The sequence below is a fragment of the Babylonia areolata genome, chromosome 27 (assembly GCF_041734735.1).
Source record: "Babylonia areolata isolate BAREFJ2019XMU chromosome 27, ASM4173473v1, whole genome shotgun sequence".
Lineage (NCBI taxonomy): Eukaryota > Metazoa > Mollusca > Gastropoda > Neogastropoda > Buccinidae > Babylonia > Babylonia areolata.
In genome coordinates, this window is record NC_134902.1 from 27,837,619 (window position 1) to 27,853,123 (window position 15,505).

Genomic DNA, 15,505 nt, shown 5'->3' on the forward strand with positions numbered 1-15,505 from the left:
TGCTATGGGTTCTATTTCTGTGTGCCAAGTGCCTGCTGCACATGGGACGTCAGTTTTTCATCTCATCTGAATGGCTAGACAATCAGTTTGATTTTCCAGACAAACTTGGGATTAAAAGGTTCAGACCAGGAATCGAGCCAAGACCCTCACAGACAATGTGTTGGTAGAAAAGCGTCATAATCATTCTGCCACCTTCCTCCCGCATCTCAGTATAAACAACGAAGAAACGACTCAATTCTTGATAAACTTCAGGTCACTTACTGAAGAAGTCTGAGGTATTTTGTTGTTTTTTGTGCAAGTTTTGTCTCTGATCATTGCTAGAATATCCAATATGACAACTCAGCAAGATGTATACAATGTTTTTGATCTTGGCAATGTTATTTGTAATGATCATTATGCACACCAACAGATGACACAATATGTGAGTGATCTACCTGAACTGCCTATTCTAGTTTTTAAATCATCTCAAAATTACTGCTCCTGAGCAAAAACCTGGCAGGCAGGATATGTTGCACAGGCTGTATTCTGGTTGTGCTGAAAAGGTTAAGACACCTACAGGTGCTCATAACATTTTCCAGTGCTGAAAGGGTTAAGACACCTGCAGGTCCCTCAGCTGGGAAGCCAGAAAAACCATCTCAACACCAGGTTTCATTTTCACCAATTCACGAACCTGGAGGGTTTTTTTTTTGTTTTGTTTTGTTTTTTGTTGTTTTTTAATAAGAAAGTGAAAATTACATGAGCACAAGTATGTAACTCCCTTACATTGTTTTGCAAGCATTTCTTGCAAATCTGTCCTTTCTAAATCTGGTAGATATTTCCAGTCAATGATTAAATCAAACATTATGTTCAATCTTTGAAAAAACAAAAGCAAAAACACGGATAAAAAGAAGAAATTCCAACTGTGAAAAAAAGGGGGGAAAAGCAAACAAAAAATGTTCAATAGGAAGAAAAAAGAGAGAAAGAAATATAATAGAAGAAAGGCAAAACTAAGTGGATTACCTTTGGAACACATTTCTTGAGAATTTCTTTGTACTCGTCTTTTGAAATCTGCCTGTTGGTGAAGAAGGGACGTATGGCATTCTTCACCTCCGCTACAACACGACTCTGGAAATCCTGTAAACACACACACACTGACACGTTGCATTTATCATATTGCAGGGGAGAGCAGCCCAAATTTTACACAGAGAAATTTGTTGTGACAAAAGAATAATGCAATATTCACAAAAGACTAGACTGTAAATCAAATGAATCCCCACTGCAGTGAAGATGAAACATAAACACACATACACATGTACACATATAGGGGACCCACCTACCAGCAAAGAAGTTAGTGAAGAAATGATTGTACTGTCTATGAATTTAGTAACCTAATATTTAAAAAGCAGTGACACATAATTTGTTAATAACAAAGAGAATTGGTTAGTAATAAGGAAAATCTATATACACACTGCATACATACAAGCACAAACTCTGTCATTTCACACCACTTCTTCTCCATCCCCACTCACGCACTACAGTGACACACACACATACAAAAACATGTGCACACACACAGATATGCACACACACACACACAGGTGTACAAATGTACACAAACAAATATTCACGTTCCCCCTCCCCATACACACACAAATGTGCAAAAATATGTGCACACACACACACACATGTATCTGTACACATATGCACAAACACATATTCACATCACTCCTCCTCCTCCCCCCCACCCCTCAAACCCCCCCTCCCCTCATCCCCCCTCCCCATCTCCCTCCCCCAAACACACACAGTGACACACACATGTGCTCAGCCTTGTGTACACACACAAAAATACATCCATGATGAACATTAAGCACGAGCCAACACCAAAACCCTGACAAAGAAACGCACCATCCCGAAACAAAACAAAACCACCCCAAGCAAAAGACAACTCACATCAGTACACCCAGAGTCGGATGGCAGATCCAAGTCCATGGGATCATCATCGTTCATACTCCCCATGTCTGAGCTGCCGGCGTCCACGTTGCAGGCAGAAGGGAACCTCTCCCCTATCCCCATCCCTGCCACCAGGGGCAGCTGGGAAGGGTCGGGACCCACGGCACTCTGGTAGCCCTGAGCGCTGCCCACCATGCCCGGAGACCCTGAGCCAGCGTCGGACACAGCCCCGGTCAGCAAGGACAGGTTCTGCTTCAGCGTGTTTATGTCTCCATTGTTCATGGGGTTGAGAGCGGCCGGGGGCAAGGGGGGTGGGGGCTGGCTGTAACCTCCACTCCCCAGGAGGTGGGGCGGGAGAGGAGGAGGGGGCTGCTGCTGCTGAAAGCCCCCGGGCCCCATCCAGGGCTGGGGAGGAGGGGGGATGGAGCAGAAGGGGTCCAGAGGGGGCGGGGGCTGGTTGAATCCCCCGGTGGGGGGAGGGCCTGAGAAGGGACCCTGCGGGAAGGAGTCCGGGGGCGGGACTGGCAGGGGGTGTGAGGGAAGCAGGGGCGGCTGTTGCTGCTGCTGCTGCTGGGAGGGGTAGAAGTCCTGGCTGCCAGAGGAGAAGCCGCCTTCCTGTCTGGTGTCTGGAGGAAGGTACGGTCCCTCCCCTCCACTCCCACCTCCTCCTCCTGCCCCCCTGCCTTCTCTGAATGCTGGTGGCTGTTCCTGCCTTTCGTTCCTCATTTTATCGATGTCTGGGAATTCTTGCTGCCCCCGTCCACCCAAATGCCGATCCCTGTTGCTGTCACGCCGATCATTACGGGGCGACCTTGAGCGCCCAAACTCCCTGTCTTCTCTCCGATCTTCCCGATCTCTCTCTCGACTGGGGTCTGGCCGATCTCGTCCGAAGCGATCTTTCTCACGCCCAAATTTATCTTTCTCTCGACCGTACCTGTCTTTGTCGTCTCTGTCCCGGCCAAACCTGTCCTTGTCTCGACCGTACCGGTCTTTGTCATCCCTCCCACGACTCCTGTCCGGGGACTCCCTGTCACGTCTGCTGGACCGCTCTCGGGACCGCGATCGCCGCCGCTCTCGAGACCTTGACCTTCGCCTGTCCCGTGACTTCGAGCGCCGTCTGTCGCGGTCCCTGTCTCTTGACCGGCTGCGAGAGCGCCGCCGACTGTCGTCGTGATCCCTGTCCCGGTCTCTTCCTTGATTTGAGTTTCTGTCACCGCCTCTTCCCCCTCCTCTGTCCCCCCCTCTGTCATTCCGATCGTCCAAGCCGTACATCTTCAGCAGCCCTATCTCCTCCTTGCGCTGTTGCCGCAGGTCGTCCAGTCGTCGGTCCAGGTCGCTAATGTCCACTTTGGTTTTGGCCACACGGGCGTAGGTCCCGTTGATGTAGGCAAACTCCGTGTCGGCATCATCCCCTCTTTCCTGGGAGGGTGGACCCTCTTCTTCCGTGATCTGCGGTGCCATGCTGGACAGGAAGCTGGCCAGAGAGAACGGCGTTGTCACTGCCTGCGGCAATGGACGCTCTCCTGCCTCCTGTTCGTCTTCATCTTCTTCTTCCTCTGCTGCCCCTTGCCCTTCTGCTAATACCTTACCGTTCCTCTTGAAGCGTTTCTCTGCTGTTGTTCTGCTGTTTTCTTCCTCGTTGCCCACTTCCTCCGAAGAAGCTTCCACAGCTGTTCCCGAGGTCATGCTCAGCTCTCCTTCTTCTCCCTCTGCACTCTTTCCTTCAGAGTCCTCATTGAAGCGCTGCTGACCTCCACGACCATATTTGGTCACCCCTTCCCAGCCCCCCTGGCCAGCGTACCCGTCCTCAGCGTTGTCATCCACTGCGTCCATCACAGGGGCCTTTTCCAGAGAGCCAGAATCTTCCACCTGACCCTCTTCAAGTTCATTGCTGCTGCCATCCTCGTTTGTACTGGGGTTGGACCCTTCATCGTCAGCATAGGCTGCGATTCCTTCCATTATCTGGGGAGATGGCAGGTGTGGGGGGGCAGGGAATCACTCAAGTCTGGGTGTTGGAAGGAACCTGTGTTGTGGTGGTGTGTGGTTGTGCTGTGGTGCTGACAACCAATGTATTTCTAGGCAGATGGGAGGAATCTGAAACAAAAAGATTTCCAAATATGAAACACATGGCATATAGGTTAGCAGAATCTTTTGCAAAATATGAAACACATGGCATATAGGTTAGCAGAATCTTTTGCAAAATATGAAACACATGGCATATAGGTTAGCAGAATCTTTTGCAAAATATGAAACACATGGCATATAGGTTAGCAGAATCTTTTTCTTTTTTTTTAAAGCCTTGTTATGTCTCCTGGGTTTGGTTTTGTTTTGTTTTTTTGGTGGTTGTTTGTTTGTTTTTTAAAAGCCTAGTCATGTCTTCTGTCATGTTACATACTTGAAAAAAAAAACAAATCTTTTTGTGTTTCATAGGTTAAGAAAAGGAAACTTGTTAAGTCTCATGGGTGAAAAAAAAAAAGCTTTGTCATGTTTCACAGGTGAAAAAAAAAAAGCCTTTTCATGTCTCATGCGTGAAAAAAAAGCTTTGTCATGTCTCAGAAGCTTTGTCATCATTTCCCTTATGTATGAAAAAGAGAAGAAAAAAAAACCCTTGCCATGTCTCCTGCATTTAAAAAGAGCTTCATCAAGGGTTTAAGGCAAAAAGAAAACAAAAAAACCTTGATGTGTCTAATGGGTCAAAGGCTTGACATGTCTAACGGGTAATTTTTTTTTTTTTTTTTTTTTCAAAAACAATGATTTCACTTTATGGCAACAGATTTGCTGTCCCTTCCCATGTTCATGAATCAAGAAGACACCCCATACTTTTCATACAGGCAATTTTTCTTTGGTTCAAGTTCTTACTGGTTCAATATAGAATCTGGAGCAAGACAAGCAAATAGTTTTCTGCTGACCTTGTTTGTTTTGTATACAATTTTCTAACTGGACAAACCCTCTTGTTTCACACACTGCCCAGGAAGAAGTCTACCATGTCCCAGACTTTCCAGCTAATGCAATTTGTAATTCCAAGCGCGGATTTTGAGCACTGGAAGACATCCATCCACCTTTCCCAAAGCCCAGTGCATAGTTGGCATTATTGTCAGTAAAATATATACAAATACTTCATGATACAATCAAGTTGGATGTATTTTCCCCCTCACAAGATGGTTGTCTCCTAGTATGCGATGAGGGTGTCTGTTGGGTTGTGCAGGGAGGGGACTGGGGTGCAGGGTGGAAGGTGATTTCACTTTCTACATTTACTCCATTGTCATAAAAATGCCATGTCTTAGCTTGTGCATTGCCCATGAAATTCACACACATGGTAATATACAGTACACACGCACACGCACACACATACACACAAACAGCCAATCAGTCTATCTCTTTTTCTCTACAACACACAGGGAATTTCACTCACATTCTACTAATGTGACTTCAATTCTATCCTTTTTCCAACTCACAATCAAAGTACAGGCACATGCACTCCAATGCAAGTGCAGCCAGTTATTCACACAACAGCAACTAGTTGCCAGTAATCACCACAACAAAGTCTGTGACCACTGTTCAAACATCAACAGATTTTATTCAGTCATCGTGGCTAACCGTCCATCATCATAAAGTCTTCTTAATAACAATACACACATACGTATATATATATATAATTATATATCTATAATGGACAAACAATGTAAGCATTTCTACTTAATTCTTTTCAGAGACTGATCACATCACTGATTTTTCCCCCCCCAAAAAAATGCACAGCATTTCTATTGTTCATGCAATCCACTCATACATATGGTTTGTACATGAAGTGCTTCACATAGACTTATATTTCACAAAAATATGTCCACATTAACAATCTGGTGGGTGAGAGCATTATTAAGAAATAATGATGAACAACACCATCTACAAGAGACAGTTTTATCAGACAAACACAACATGTATGTTGTGGCGAGCCCAGTCTGAATGGATGGAGGGAAGAGCAAAGTTAAAGGATTAAGGTTGTGTGTGTATATATATAGTGAGAGAGATAAACAGATAGATAGATATAGATGTGGATAAATTGTTTATGATGCAGCCATCATGCAAATCCATGGGCATAAAGTAAGCAAGAGAGAAAGTGTCTGAGAGAGAGAGAAACAGAGAGATTGATGGAAACAGACTGAGAAACAGGAGTAGATAAACTAACAATATATAAGCAGACAGGGGGTGGAGAGAGAGAGAGCCATATTGTAGTTTGTACACTCATTCCAAATCACAGCAGATCACCATGAGACAATGATGACTTCTTTTTTTTTCACACAGCAAACTAAACAATGCATGATCAAACAAATCAGCAATGCACCTCACTTTCCAAATATACCTCTCCGACCACTGCTCTATATTTCAACCTATCAGAAATAGACAACACACAACCATCTCTCCAATGGACATGTTTAACGATCAACTCAGGTTTGTCCAAATTTTCAGTCACTCGAGTTTCTTCCACCACTAACCTTCAAATCAAAACAAGTGACTGCAAAACTGATAAAGGCATGCAGTTGTGTGAGTAATGTCTGGGAATATCAACCCCTTCACTGCTAAACCTTGGTGAAAATAAATGTGATCAGTGTGGCACGAATCTTATGCTCAAGTACTGCTTTTTTGTGAACTTTTAAGTGGCGTAAACAATTTTGCTTCAACAAAAGCAATGCCAAAAGAAGAAATCCAAATAAAGAATTGTGACAGATTGATATCTTGAGGTGCCAGCTTAATTCTATCACAGTGGGCTGACAGTCTTCACCTCATCAGCAGCAGTAAAGGGGTTAATCTTGAAACATAGTTTCCTTACTGTTTGGGATTTTTCCCAGTTTCAGGTTTCTTGGAGGGTTAGGGGGGTGTGGAGGGGGGTGGCAGGGGGGGTTGTTAACCAAATCCCTTAACTAGCAAAAGGCATATATTAGTAGGAATATGTAACAATTTTAAAATCTCACTTCTTGAACTTTTTCATATATATCATTTTTGTTGTTTTCTTCTTTTACCATTTTATCTTTCTGAAACTTTCCCAGTTGTACAGCACTGTATGAGCTTCAAGTCAACAAGAAAACATTTCTAAAGCAGCAGTCAGACTTTACTTCAAAATGAAGAGAAACTGGAAACAACGCAACTTCTTTTCAATGAAAATATGACCCATGAAGAAATTGTCTCAAAATATCATTTCAAAATTAAGGTTTTCTTTGCTGAATGGATTACTTTAAACAAATAGTAATAATAAAAGAAACAGAAGAAACAAACAAATAAAAGCATATATGCTCTTGCTTAAAAACCAAATCTTTACAAAACATCTATACCAAGCATGTTTATATTTACTTTTTTTTGTCAGTATTTTTTTCCCCTGCAACTTACTCTTTTTCAACAATTCACTTCCATTTTTTAGGACTGACCATAAGCAGTAGCGATTTTGTGCACAGGCACATGAAAGCACACAATACATGCAGTTGCACACACTCTTTTCTTCTCTCATACAGTCTGAGCCTGCCAGTGTTTTGGTGAAAGTAACACATCAGATGTAAAACCTGATGAACTGAAATTATCAAAAGCTCCATTTTCAATAAAGTGACAAAGTGTGCAGACTTAACTGTGTATAATACACATCTGCATAAAAAAAATAAAGCAGCAGATGCCTGACCTACACATTATCCCTACGCACTGGTCACAGCAATAACTCAATTACAAACTAAATACAAGTTCTAAACGATATGAACTTTTAGTCTGAACTGAAATGAACATGGAACTTTCAGTCCTTAACTGAGATATCCGTTTCTCATGAAAATTGAGTTTAATGATGTCTGAGATTGTTTAACTCTTTCCATACGAACGGCGAAAGAGACGACGTTAACAGCGTTTCACCCCAATTACCATCATCAAAATATTGCAAGTGGAAGGCTCTTATACTGAAGAGGTGAATGTTGACAAAGAATACCACAATTCTGACGACGGAAGCTAAGGTTTGGGTCATTCAGACACCCACTGGACATCCAAGGGGTCTGTGTAGAGGAGAAGAGAGGACTGGCCGTACTGAGTGAGTTAACTAATCAACCCCTGAACTGCTGAACCTTGGTGAAATGAGATCAGTGTGGCATGAATCTAAAGAGCACTTACTACTTTTTGCGTTCTTTTTAAGTGGTGTAGTTGATTCTGCCAAACAAACATGAACACAGTCCCCAGAGGAAGAAGTCAGAATGAAGACTGGTGACTGACATCCTGACAAGCTGGCTCAGTTTTATCACAGTGAGGTGACAGCCTTCACTGACTGAGCATACTCCATCAGCAGCAGTCAAGGGGTCAATAATAATAGAGGAGAAGAGAGGACTGGCCGTACTGAATGAGTTAATATCAACAATGCTAGTTAAAAGGAGGAGTTAATTTTAGCCAACTGAATTTAAATAAAACTTGTTCATAAACTCATGCAATCAAACCTTTGACAGCATGAAGAATAAAGTGCTCTTTATATTCAAGTGATCACTAATTTTTGTAGTCACTAGGTGTAAAAGGTTTGGCAGATGACCTGTTAACTAGCGGCTAAGTTATCTGGCTTTTTTCAACATTGGCACCCTCAGGTACCACTCAGATACTGGCCCACAACAGGCAAGGGTGGCAGTTCTTCATTCCTGCCCTGTGTGCTAGGTTTCTTAGAACAGGCAGTAAAAAGTAATGTATGGCACATGCATTCTATGTGTGTGTAATCTTTTTCTTCAAAATCTTCCTTCATATTCACGTGGCAGATCTCAGTTCCATCATTTGAAATCACTTTGGAACAGGAAACTGGGGACAAAAACGTTGGAAAAGGAATGCAAAACAGAGCCATTTTTACAATAGTTCCTCTTAATTTCTGCTTGAGGAACTCCCCACCCCCCTCCAACGCCCCCAAAATAAACAGGACTTCTGAAACAAACTGTTCTTGACACAGATTATAAACCTTGAATAATGCCCACAGGCATCCATACAAAAGAAATAGCAAACAAAAATTAATTAACTTTTTTTTTTTTTTTTTTTTTAGTTGACAGTTTCCCCTTGTGCCACTTTTTGTTTCAAGAGAATATTGTTTGTTGTTGGTTTACAACCAGTTCAAGGTCAGACAGAAGCAATAAGCATCACGTCTTGTAAAAGTCAGGAGAACAATCCGTTTTTCTTTTCTTTCGGAATGAATTTTTAAACAAACAAGCTGTATATATCTTGCATCACTCTGTCATGATGTTTCATGTCATGCCAACACAATGATGCACTTCACTATTGTGTTGCACCACTGTATCATAATAAACTTTGTTAACACAATGATGTACTTCACTACTGTACCGTGTCACTGTTATGACATACTTTAGTCGTGTCAACACAGTGACACACTTCACTCCTGAACTGCATCACTGTCATGTCAACACACAAACGCACTTCATAACTGCATTGCCTATGTATGTCATGACATACCTTGTCATGCCAACAGAATGACCCAATTAACTATTGCGGAGCATCTTTATATGACGACATACGTTGTCATGCCAACACAAAGACGTACTTCACTACCGCATTGCGTTTGTATGTCATGACATACTTTGTCATGTTAACAGAATGACCCACTTCACTACTGCGGAGCATCTTTATGTCATGACGTACCTTGTCATGTCAACAAAGACGCACTTCACTGCTGCATTGTGTCTTTGTCATGACATACTTTGTCATATCAACACAGACACACTTCACTACTGTGGAGCATCTTTATGTCATGACGTACCTTGTCATGTCAACACAGACACACTTCACTACTGTGGAGCATCTTTATGTCATGACGTACCTTGTCATGTCAGCACAGATGTACTTCACTGCTGCATCGTCTTTGTGATGACATACCTTGTCATGTTAACACAAAGACACACTTCACTACTGTGGAGCGTCTTTATGTCATGACATACCTTGTCATGTCAACACAGATGCACTTCACTGCTGCATTGTTTTTGTGATGACATACCTTGCCATGTTAACACAAAGACACACTTCATTCTTGCGTTGCGTCTGTTATGACGTACCTTGTCGTTTCAACAGAATGATTCAATTCATTAATGCATTCATCCTACCAACTTCCACAAAGCTGGAGGATGCCTCAGTTGGTAAAGGTTGGATAAAACTCAACAGCCACAGCATGTGCACATCTTGTGTATGGCCTATTTTTATTTCTTTTCTTCTGATCAGAGAATCGTTTCCAACCACTTTCTCATCACAAATGCATGCGACTGTATGAGATTTGGGCGGCTTACCCCAGGAAACGTAATTACCAGCATATTGCCGCTGTACACCAACTTATTTCCCCCCCCTACTTTGTATACTCGTCTGTTATAGGAGTGTATTTCACATCAAGCAACCAAGAATGATCAGCACATTTCCTCAAAATCTCTCCATTCACTGAAAGTTCAGACATGTAAAAACTTGGCAAACTGAGTACTGAACCTTGATCATACTTCACAATGTTATTCTATCAAACAGAAAGGGACTTTTAAAATGCTTTACAGCTCATCTGTGTCCTGATTCTACAAACACTACTACTGTGCATCATGTTATGAATGTGTGGGTGTGTGTTGCCACTGTCTGCAGTATTTTAACCAGAACATGCAGCTTTTGATACACGAACACTGAAAATAAACACTGACCATAAAAACACACAGCCACATTCTTTGTGGTTGTGAGGTCCTAATGTGCATCAAGTGCAAGATGTATATTGTACACAGTTTATCAACTTATACTTGTGACCAGAGCAGAAAAAAAATTCTTAATAATATGCTTGTGTATGGGAGAAATTAAATCTGTGCGCAAAGGCAAGGTCTTGTATGCGTGCAAATGCATTACCTGGGATGGTAAACAATGGCTTTTTCTGCATCATTTATATTTCATAATATGAGGACTGTTTTCATCAACTTCCCCATCTGAGCGAAATACATTTACGCTGTCAGATTGTAGCATGCTACGGTCCAGTGGTGTTGTTTCATTCTTTAATTCTGACTACAATTTAGATTACAGCATAGACTGCCACTCCTGTGTTGGCATGCCCAACCACATCTGACACTGTTACAATCATCACTCAGGGCAAAACTCCATATCTCCTGAGAATGACAAATGTCTAATCACAGCCGTTGAAGTCTGGTGATGAATAATAATTTTTCAAATCTGTGTGGCTAAATGCCTTTACTGAGACCAACAGCAGCCCAGGTTGAGGGTGCAAGTGAACTAGCCTGCTACATACATCATCGTTTCCAAGTGGAAACAAGTGTTTGTAGTGGAACTACAAGTCAATTTCTGTGGTGAAGGGGGGAAGCAGGGAAACTAAGAGAGGTTAGTGGGTGGGAGCTAGGATTGACTCGGTACATGGAAAACATTTCAAGAGCACTAACTTTAACACAATAACAGTGATAATCTGTAAGTGCCATTCATTTGGACCTGCCGTCATCATGTCCTCCAGGTAAACCACTTATTTTGAATACTAATACATTTTTAAAAAATCTAAAGAAAAACATATATAAAAAGTAGAGGCTTCCATTTCCCTCATGTTCCTAACCATGTTCTCTTTATAAAAATATAAAAATAAAAAGTGTGTGTTGTGTCATTTTTTTTCTTCATGATGACCTTAGAGTTATAGACAAAAGTTACAGAGAATTGTGCGTGTCTGTCAGGGCTGAATACTCATCAGTGGGCGGATAAATGATTTATCAATAGACAAACAGAAAAACAAGAAGAGACAACTAAAAACAGAAAAGCAACACAACAGCAGACAGACAGAATAGGAAACGCCAATGGCAACAGTTCCTGTAATTTTCAGATGATGATGGATCTGTTTTGAGATTCTTTTCTGTTTACCTTAACCAATTTAACTCTGGGGAGCTAACAGCCTTGGCAGGCTTCCGTGCCATGTTGATGCAGAAAAAATGCAAGAAAACATCTTCCGATTTTCCCCAAAATTACTGTGGACACATCCAAAAAGACTGTAGAAGTAAGTTCCCTTTACTTGCGGTTTATGCATATGCAGGAACACAAAAAACATTTTAATGAGATGAATTCTGACACCAGAGCAATCTTTGGGTGCAGGGCTCAATGAGAGTTAAACAGTCCACAGCACCTTAACTTTGTGCACTGACAGCAGTGATGTGTTGCAGCAATGAGAGACAACAAGGAAGGGGAGGAACACAAAAAGACAGCTGACTGAGGGGGAGTGAATGGGGCGTGGGGGTTGGAGGGAAACAGCAGGGGTGTGATAAGGAGGGTAAAGGAGAGTAAGGCAGACACTAGGACAACACATGGGCATTTGTAACGCAACACATTAATAACCATGACCTTAAAAAAAAAAAAAACCAAAAGGTGAGATAATGCTAAAACCTAGTGGGCTTGTAGAATCCCAGTTTGGCCAAAGGAAAGACTATCCAGTGCTACAGCAAGGAATTGTGCTGACTGGCTGGGCAGATGATGGGCCTGGCTGAGGAGTCTTAATACTGCATCAGCCACAATATTTGGCCAACAGAGCAAACCCACAGGCCTAGTTCAAGTAGTTGGTACCAGTTTGACATGTTACAGAATATGACACCAAATGGGGCATTCTGGTAAGACAGGAAGAGATGGAAAGGCAAAGAAGAGTAAAAGAGAGTGAGGCAGACAATTGGACACCACCACACTAGAATGATTGCGGGCGCAGATGACAAGATTCATTTACAACGCAGCATATCAATAACCATGGCTTTCAGAAACTTGTGTGTGTGCGTGAGGAAGGGTGTGTGTGTGTGTGTGTGTGTGTGTGTGTGTGTGTGAGCATGTCAGGGTAGGGTTGTACATGTGTTATTGGTGGGTGTGGAACTGTGTGTGACAGAACAGAAAAAGAGACACAGACATAAAGAAAGACACACATATTTAGTCTCAAAGAGAAAAAGACAGTCTTACAAAGGAAGACAGAAAAAGACACAGATTAGTCTCACAGACAGAAAGAGAGAAAAAGACACAGCTGAGTCTCACAGAGAAAAAGATACAATTTGAGTCTCACAGAGAAACACACACTGATAGTCTCAAAGAAACAAAGACAGAGACTGTCTCACAAATTCAGTCAAGCAGGGAAAAAGAGACATAGATTGGATCTTCCAGAGAAAGAGACAGTCTCTGAGAAAGAGGTCATCAGTTGAGTGAATAAATCTACAGTCATTAACATTTCCATCCTCCCTCTCTCTCTCTCTCTTTCTTTCTCTGTTCAGTCTGTGAGTATCTTGTAAATGGTTTACTCTCTTCCTATTCCGAACATCTAATTCCACACGTACAAAAAAGATGAAAGTACAAACAACGCCATTCACACACTGAAGTAACAAATCACACTCATTTTTGTCAATGAATAATAAATTTGTCTTGTTCATTGCAGACCAAAAAAAAAGAGAGAGAAACAAAAACATTCAAAACTTTACAGAAGGCAGTACCGTTTTGCACAATCATGTATTCAGTATTGATACAGTCGATGTATCTCAACATTACATGCACACACTAAGTCATCATTATCATCACTGTCATCATCAAAGCAACATCCTAAATCATCACAATCACTATCAATAATTCACAGCGGCAAAGTTCTGTACATGTCTGTGGTTGTGGAGACCTTTGTGATCATCATTATCTAGCGGGCTTGGTTCTCTCTCCGTTAGCTTTGCCCTTCTCCTTTGGTGGCGCTGCAGGTTTTACTGGAGGGGGTTTGACTTTCTGCTCAGTGAACTGGCGCTGCTTCTGAAACTTGCTGACATAGCCTTCTACCAACTGCTGGATTTTCTGGGGGTTGATGTCTCCACTCCTGCTATGGCACACCTGTGGCAAGGACACACACACACACACATGGTCTGTTAAATGGATGTGATCATCTAGCTTTACTATTCAAAAGACATTAAGCTAAAGTAAGAAGAAAAATTGAAGTCAATACTTTAGAGATTTGAATAAAGGTGAACAGGGTTGGTTTGGGACCAAGAGGTATTTCTTCTGCTACCAAGTACAAATCGGACTGTCAATTAAATGCAAATACACTTCTTCTTTTTTTTAATTCCAACTAAACATTATAGTTTGAATTTGTTTTTTTAATCTTTTGGCTCTGGTGAGCTTGACAGATGGTTAAATTTCCAACAATTCCAACAAATGTTCACCTCTGACAATGGTAAATTAGATAGAAAACAAAATTTCAACAACAAGAACAAACTTGCTTTTGTCTCCAATACACTAGACTGAATATAAGTTTCAGCTACCAACTTGCTAATGGCACAATGAACTGCACATAAATTGAAATGAATAATATTAATAATGGCTCCATGCATCAAGTAACAGTACTAAATAATCATGATCATAGTAACTATAACGGAGTTCTCGATATTCTTAATGAAAAACCAAAAGCATGAATCAAAAAATGTAAAAGGCATTTTTGCCACTTCTGCTTTTACTTTCTGTTCAGTCTATGTATGTTTCGCTACATTCTACTGGCCATAACAAGTTCATGCATCCAGACACTCAATTTTATGAATCTGTGAGAATCAGAACTTATTTTCTTCTCTTTTTCTTCATTATTTCTGGACAATGGGTAACAACAGACAGACAGCTACTGTTGTTTGTTGGGTTCAAAATATGACTGACAATGCAATCTTCACACTACAGCAGACTGGTACCAATATCAAGGTAAAAAAACAAGCATGCTTTTCACCTTTGGGACTGCCTTCCTCAGGATTGTCTTGTACTCTTCCTTGTCAATCTTCTTGTGACTGTAGAAGGGACGCAGTGCCTGCTTCACCTCATCCACCACCCGCTCCTGGAGATGGAGCTTCTTCATGTACTGCAACAACAAAAACATCACTATGTGTGTTTCCAGAATGCTGGCTGGCAACCATTGGAATTCATTTACAGCTTTGTCTTTTGTGAAGGACTATGACTCTCAAACTAAGATTGCCTGGCTCTTGAGGGCTAGTTGGCTTTTGGGGACCATCCTAAAGCGATATGTCTTATAGCCCTGTTGGTTAAGAAAGTGGGGATTAACTTGGGCAAGACACTCTCAACTATAACTGAATTCTAGCCCAGTCAGGACAGCAGTTGCCTCCACGGTTTTTCTGATGGTCATAGTCTGACAACAGTGACTATCAAACAATACTAACAGCATTTCCAAATTCAAAATCAACTGTCTCAATGTTTATAATGTGTCTGTACTCAACACCATATTCAAACTGATCTCTAGACAAATGCTAGGATCAATCTCCCTCCTGTCACTTATGTCACAAAAAGACCAGTTACCAGTGCTGCTGAAAAAATACACAAACAAAACCACTCAACTCAACCCCTATACCTTTTTGGACAAAAAACAAAACAAAACCCAACTTCTTTCTTACCACTGACATTTTAGTTTCAACTAGTGGCAGCTGTTTCTAATTCTATAACTAACCTCCCACTTCAAGTTCTGTGATAGATCCTACACCCCAGTTTATAATTCTACTAACTTATCAACACTCCAGTTTCTAATTCTAGTGACTAACCTCTCAGTTCAAGTTCTGTGATATTCTACACCTCA

General features: G+C 41.6%; 1 protein-coding gene across 2 annotated transcripts in view; it reads right to left on the reverse strand.

Moving 5' to 3' along the window:
- Positions 1-9,972: 9,972 nt before the first annotated feature.
- LOC143301599 (uncharacterized) overlaps positions 9,973-15,505 on the reverse strand; it is a 38,816-nt gene continuing 33,283 nt past the window's right edge. For both annotated transcript variants that reach the window (XM_076615991.1, XM_076615992.1), the window contains exons 4-5: positions 14,651-14,779; positions 9,973-13,773 (exon numbers count right to left, since the gene is read on the reverse strand). In XM_076615991.1, the coding sequence (XP_076472106.1) occupies positions 13,585-13,773; positions 14,651-14,779 (318 nt within the window). In that variant the 3' untranslated portion in view covers positions 9,973-13,584. The remainder of the gene's footprint in view (positions 13,774-14,650; positions 14,780-15,505) is intronic.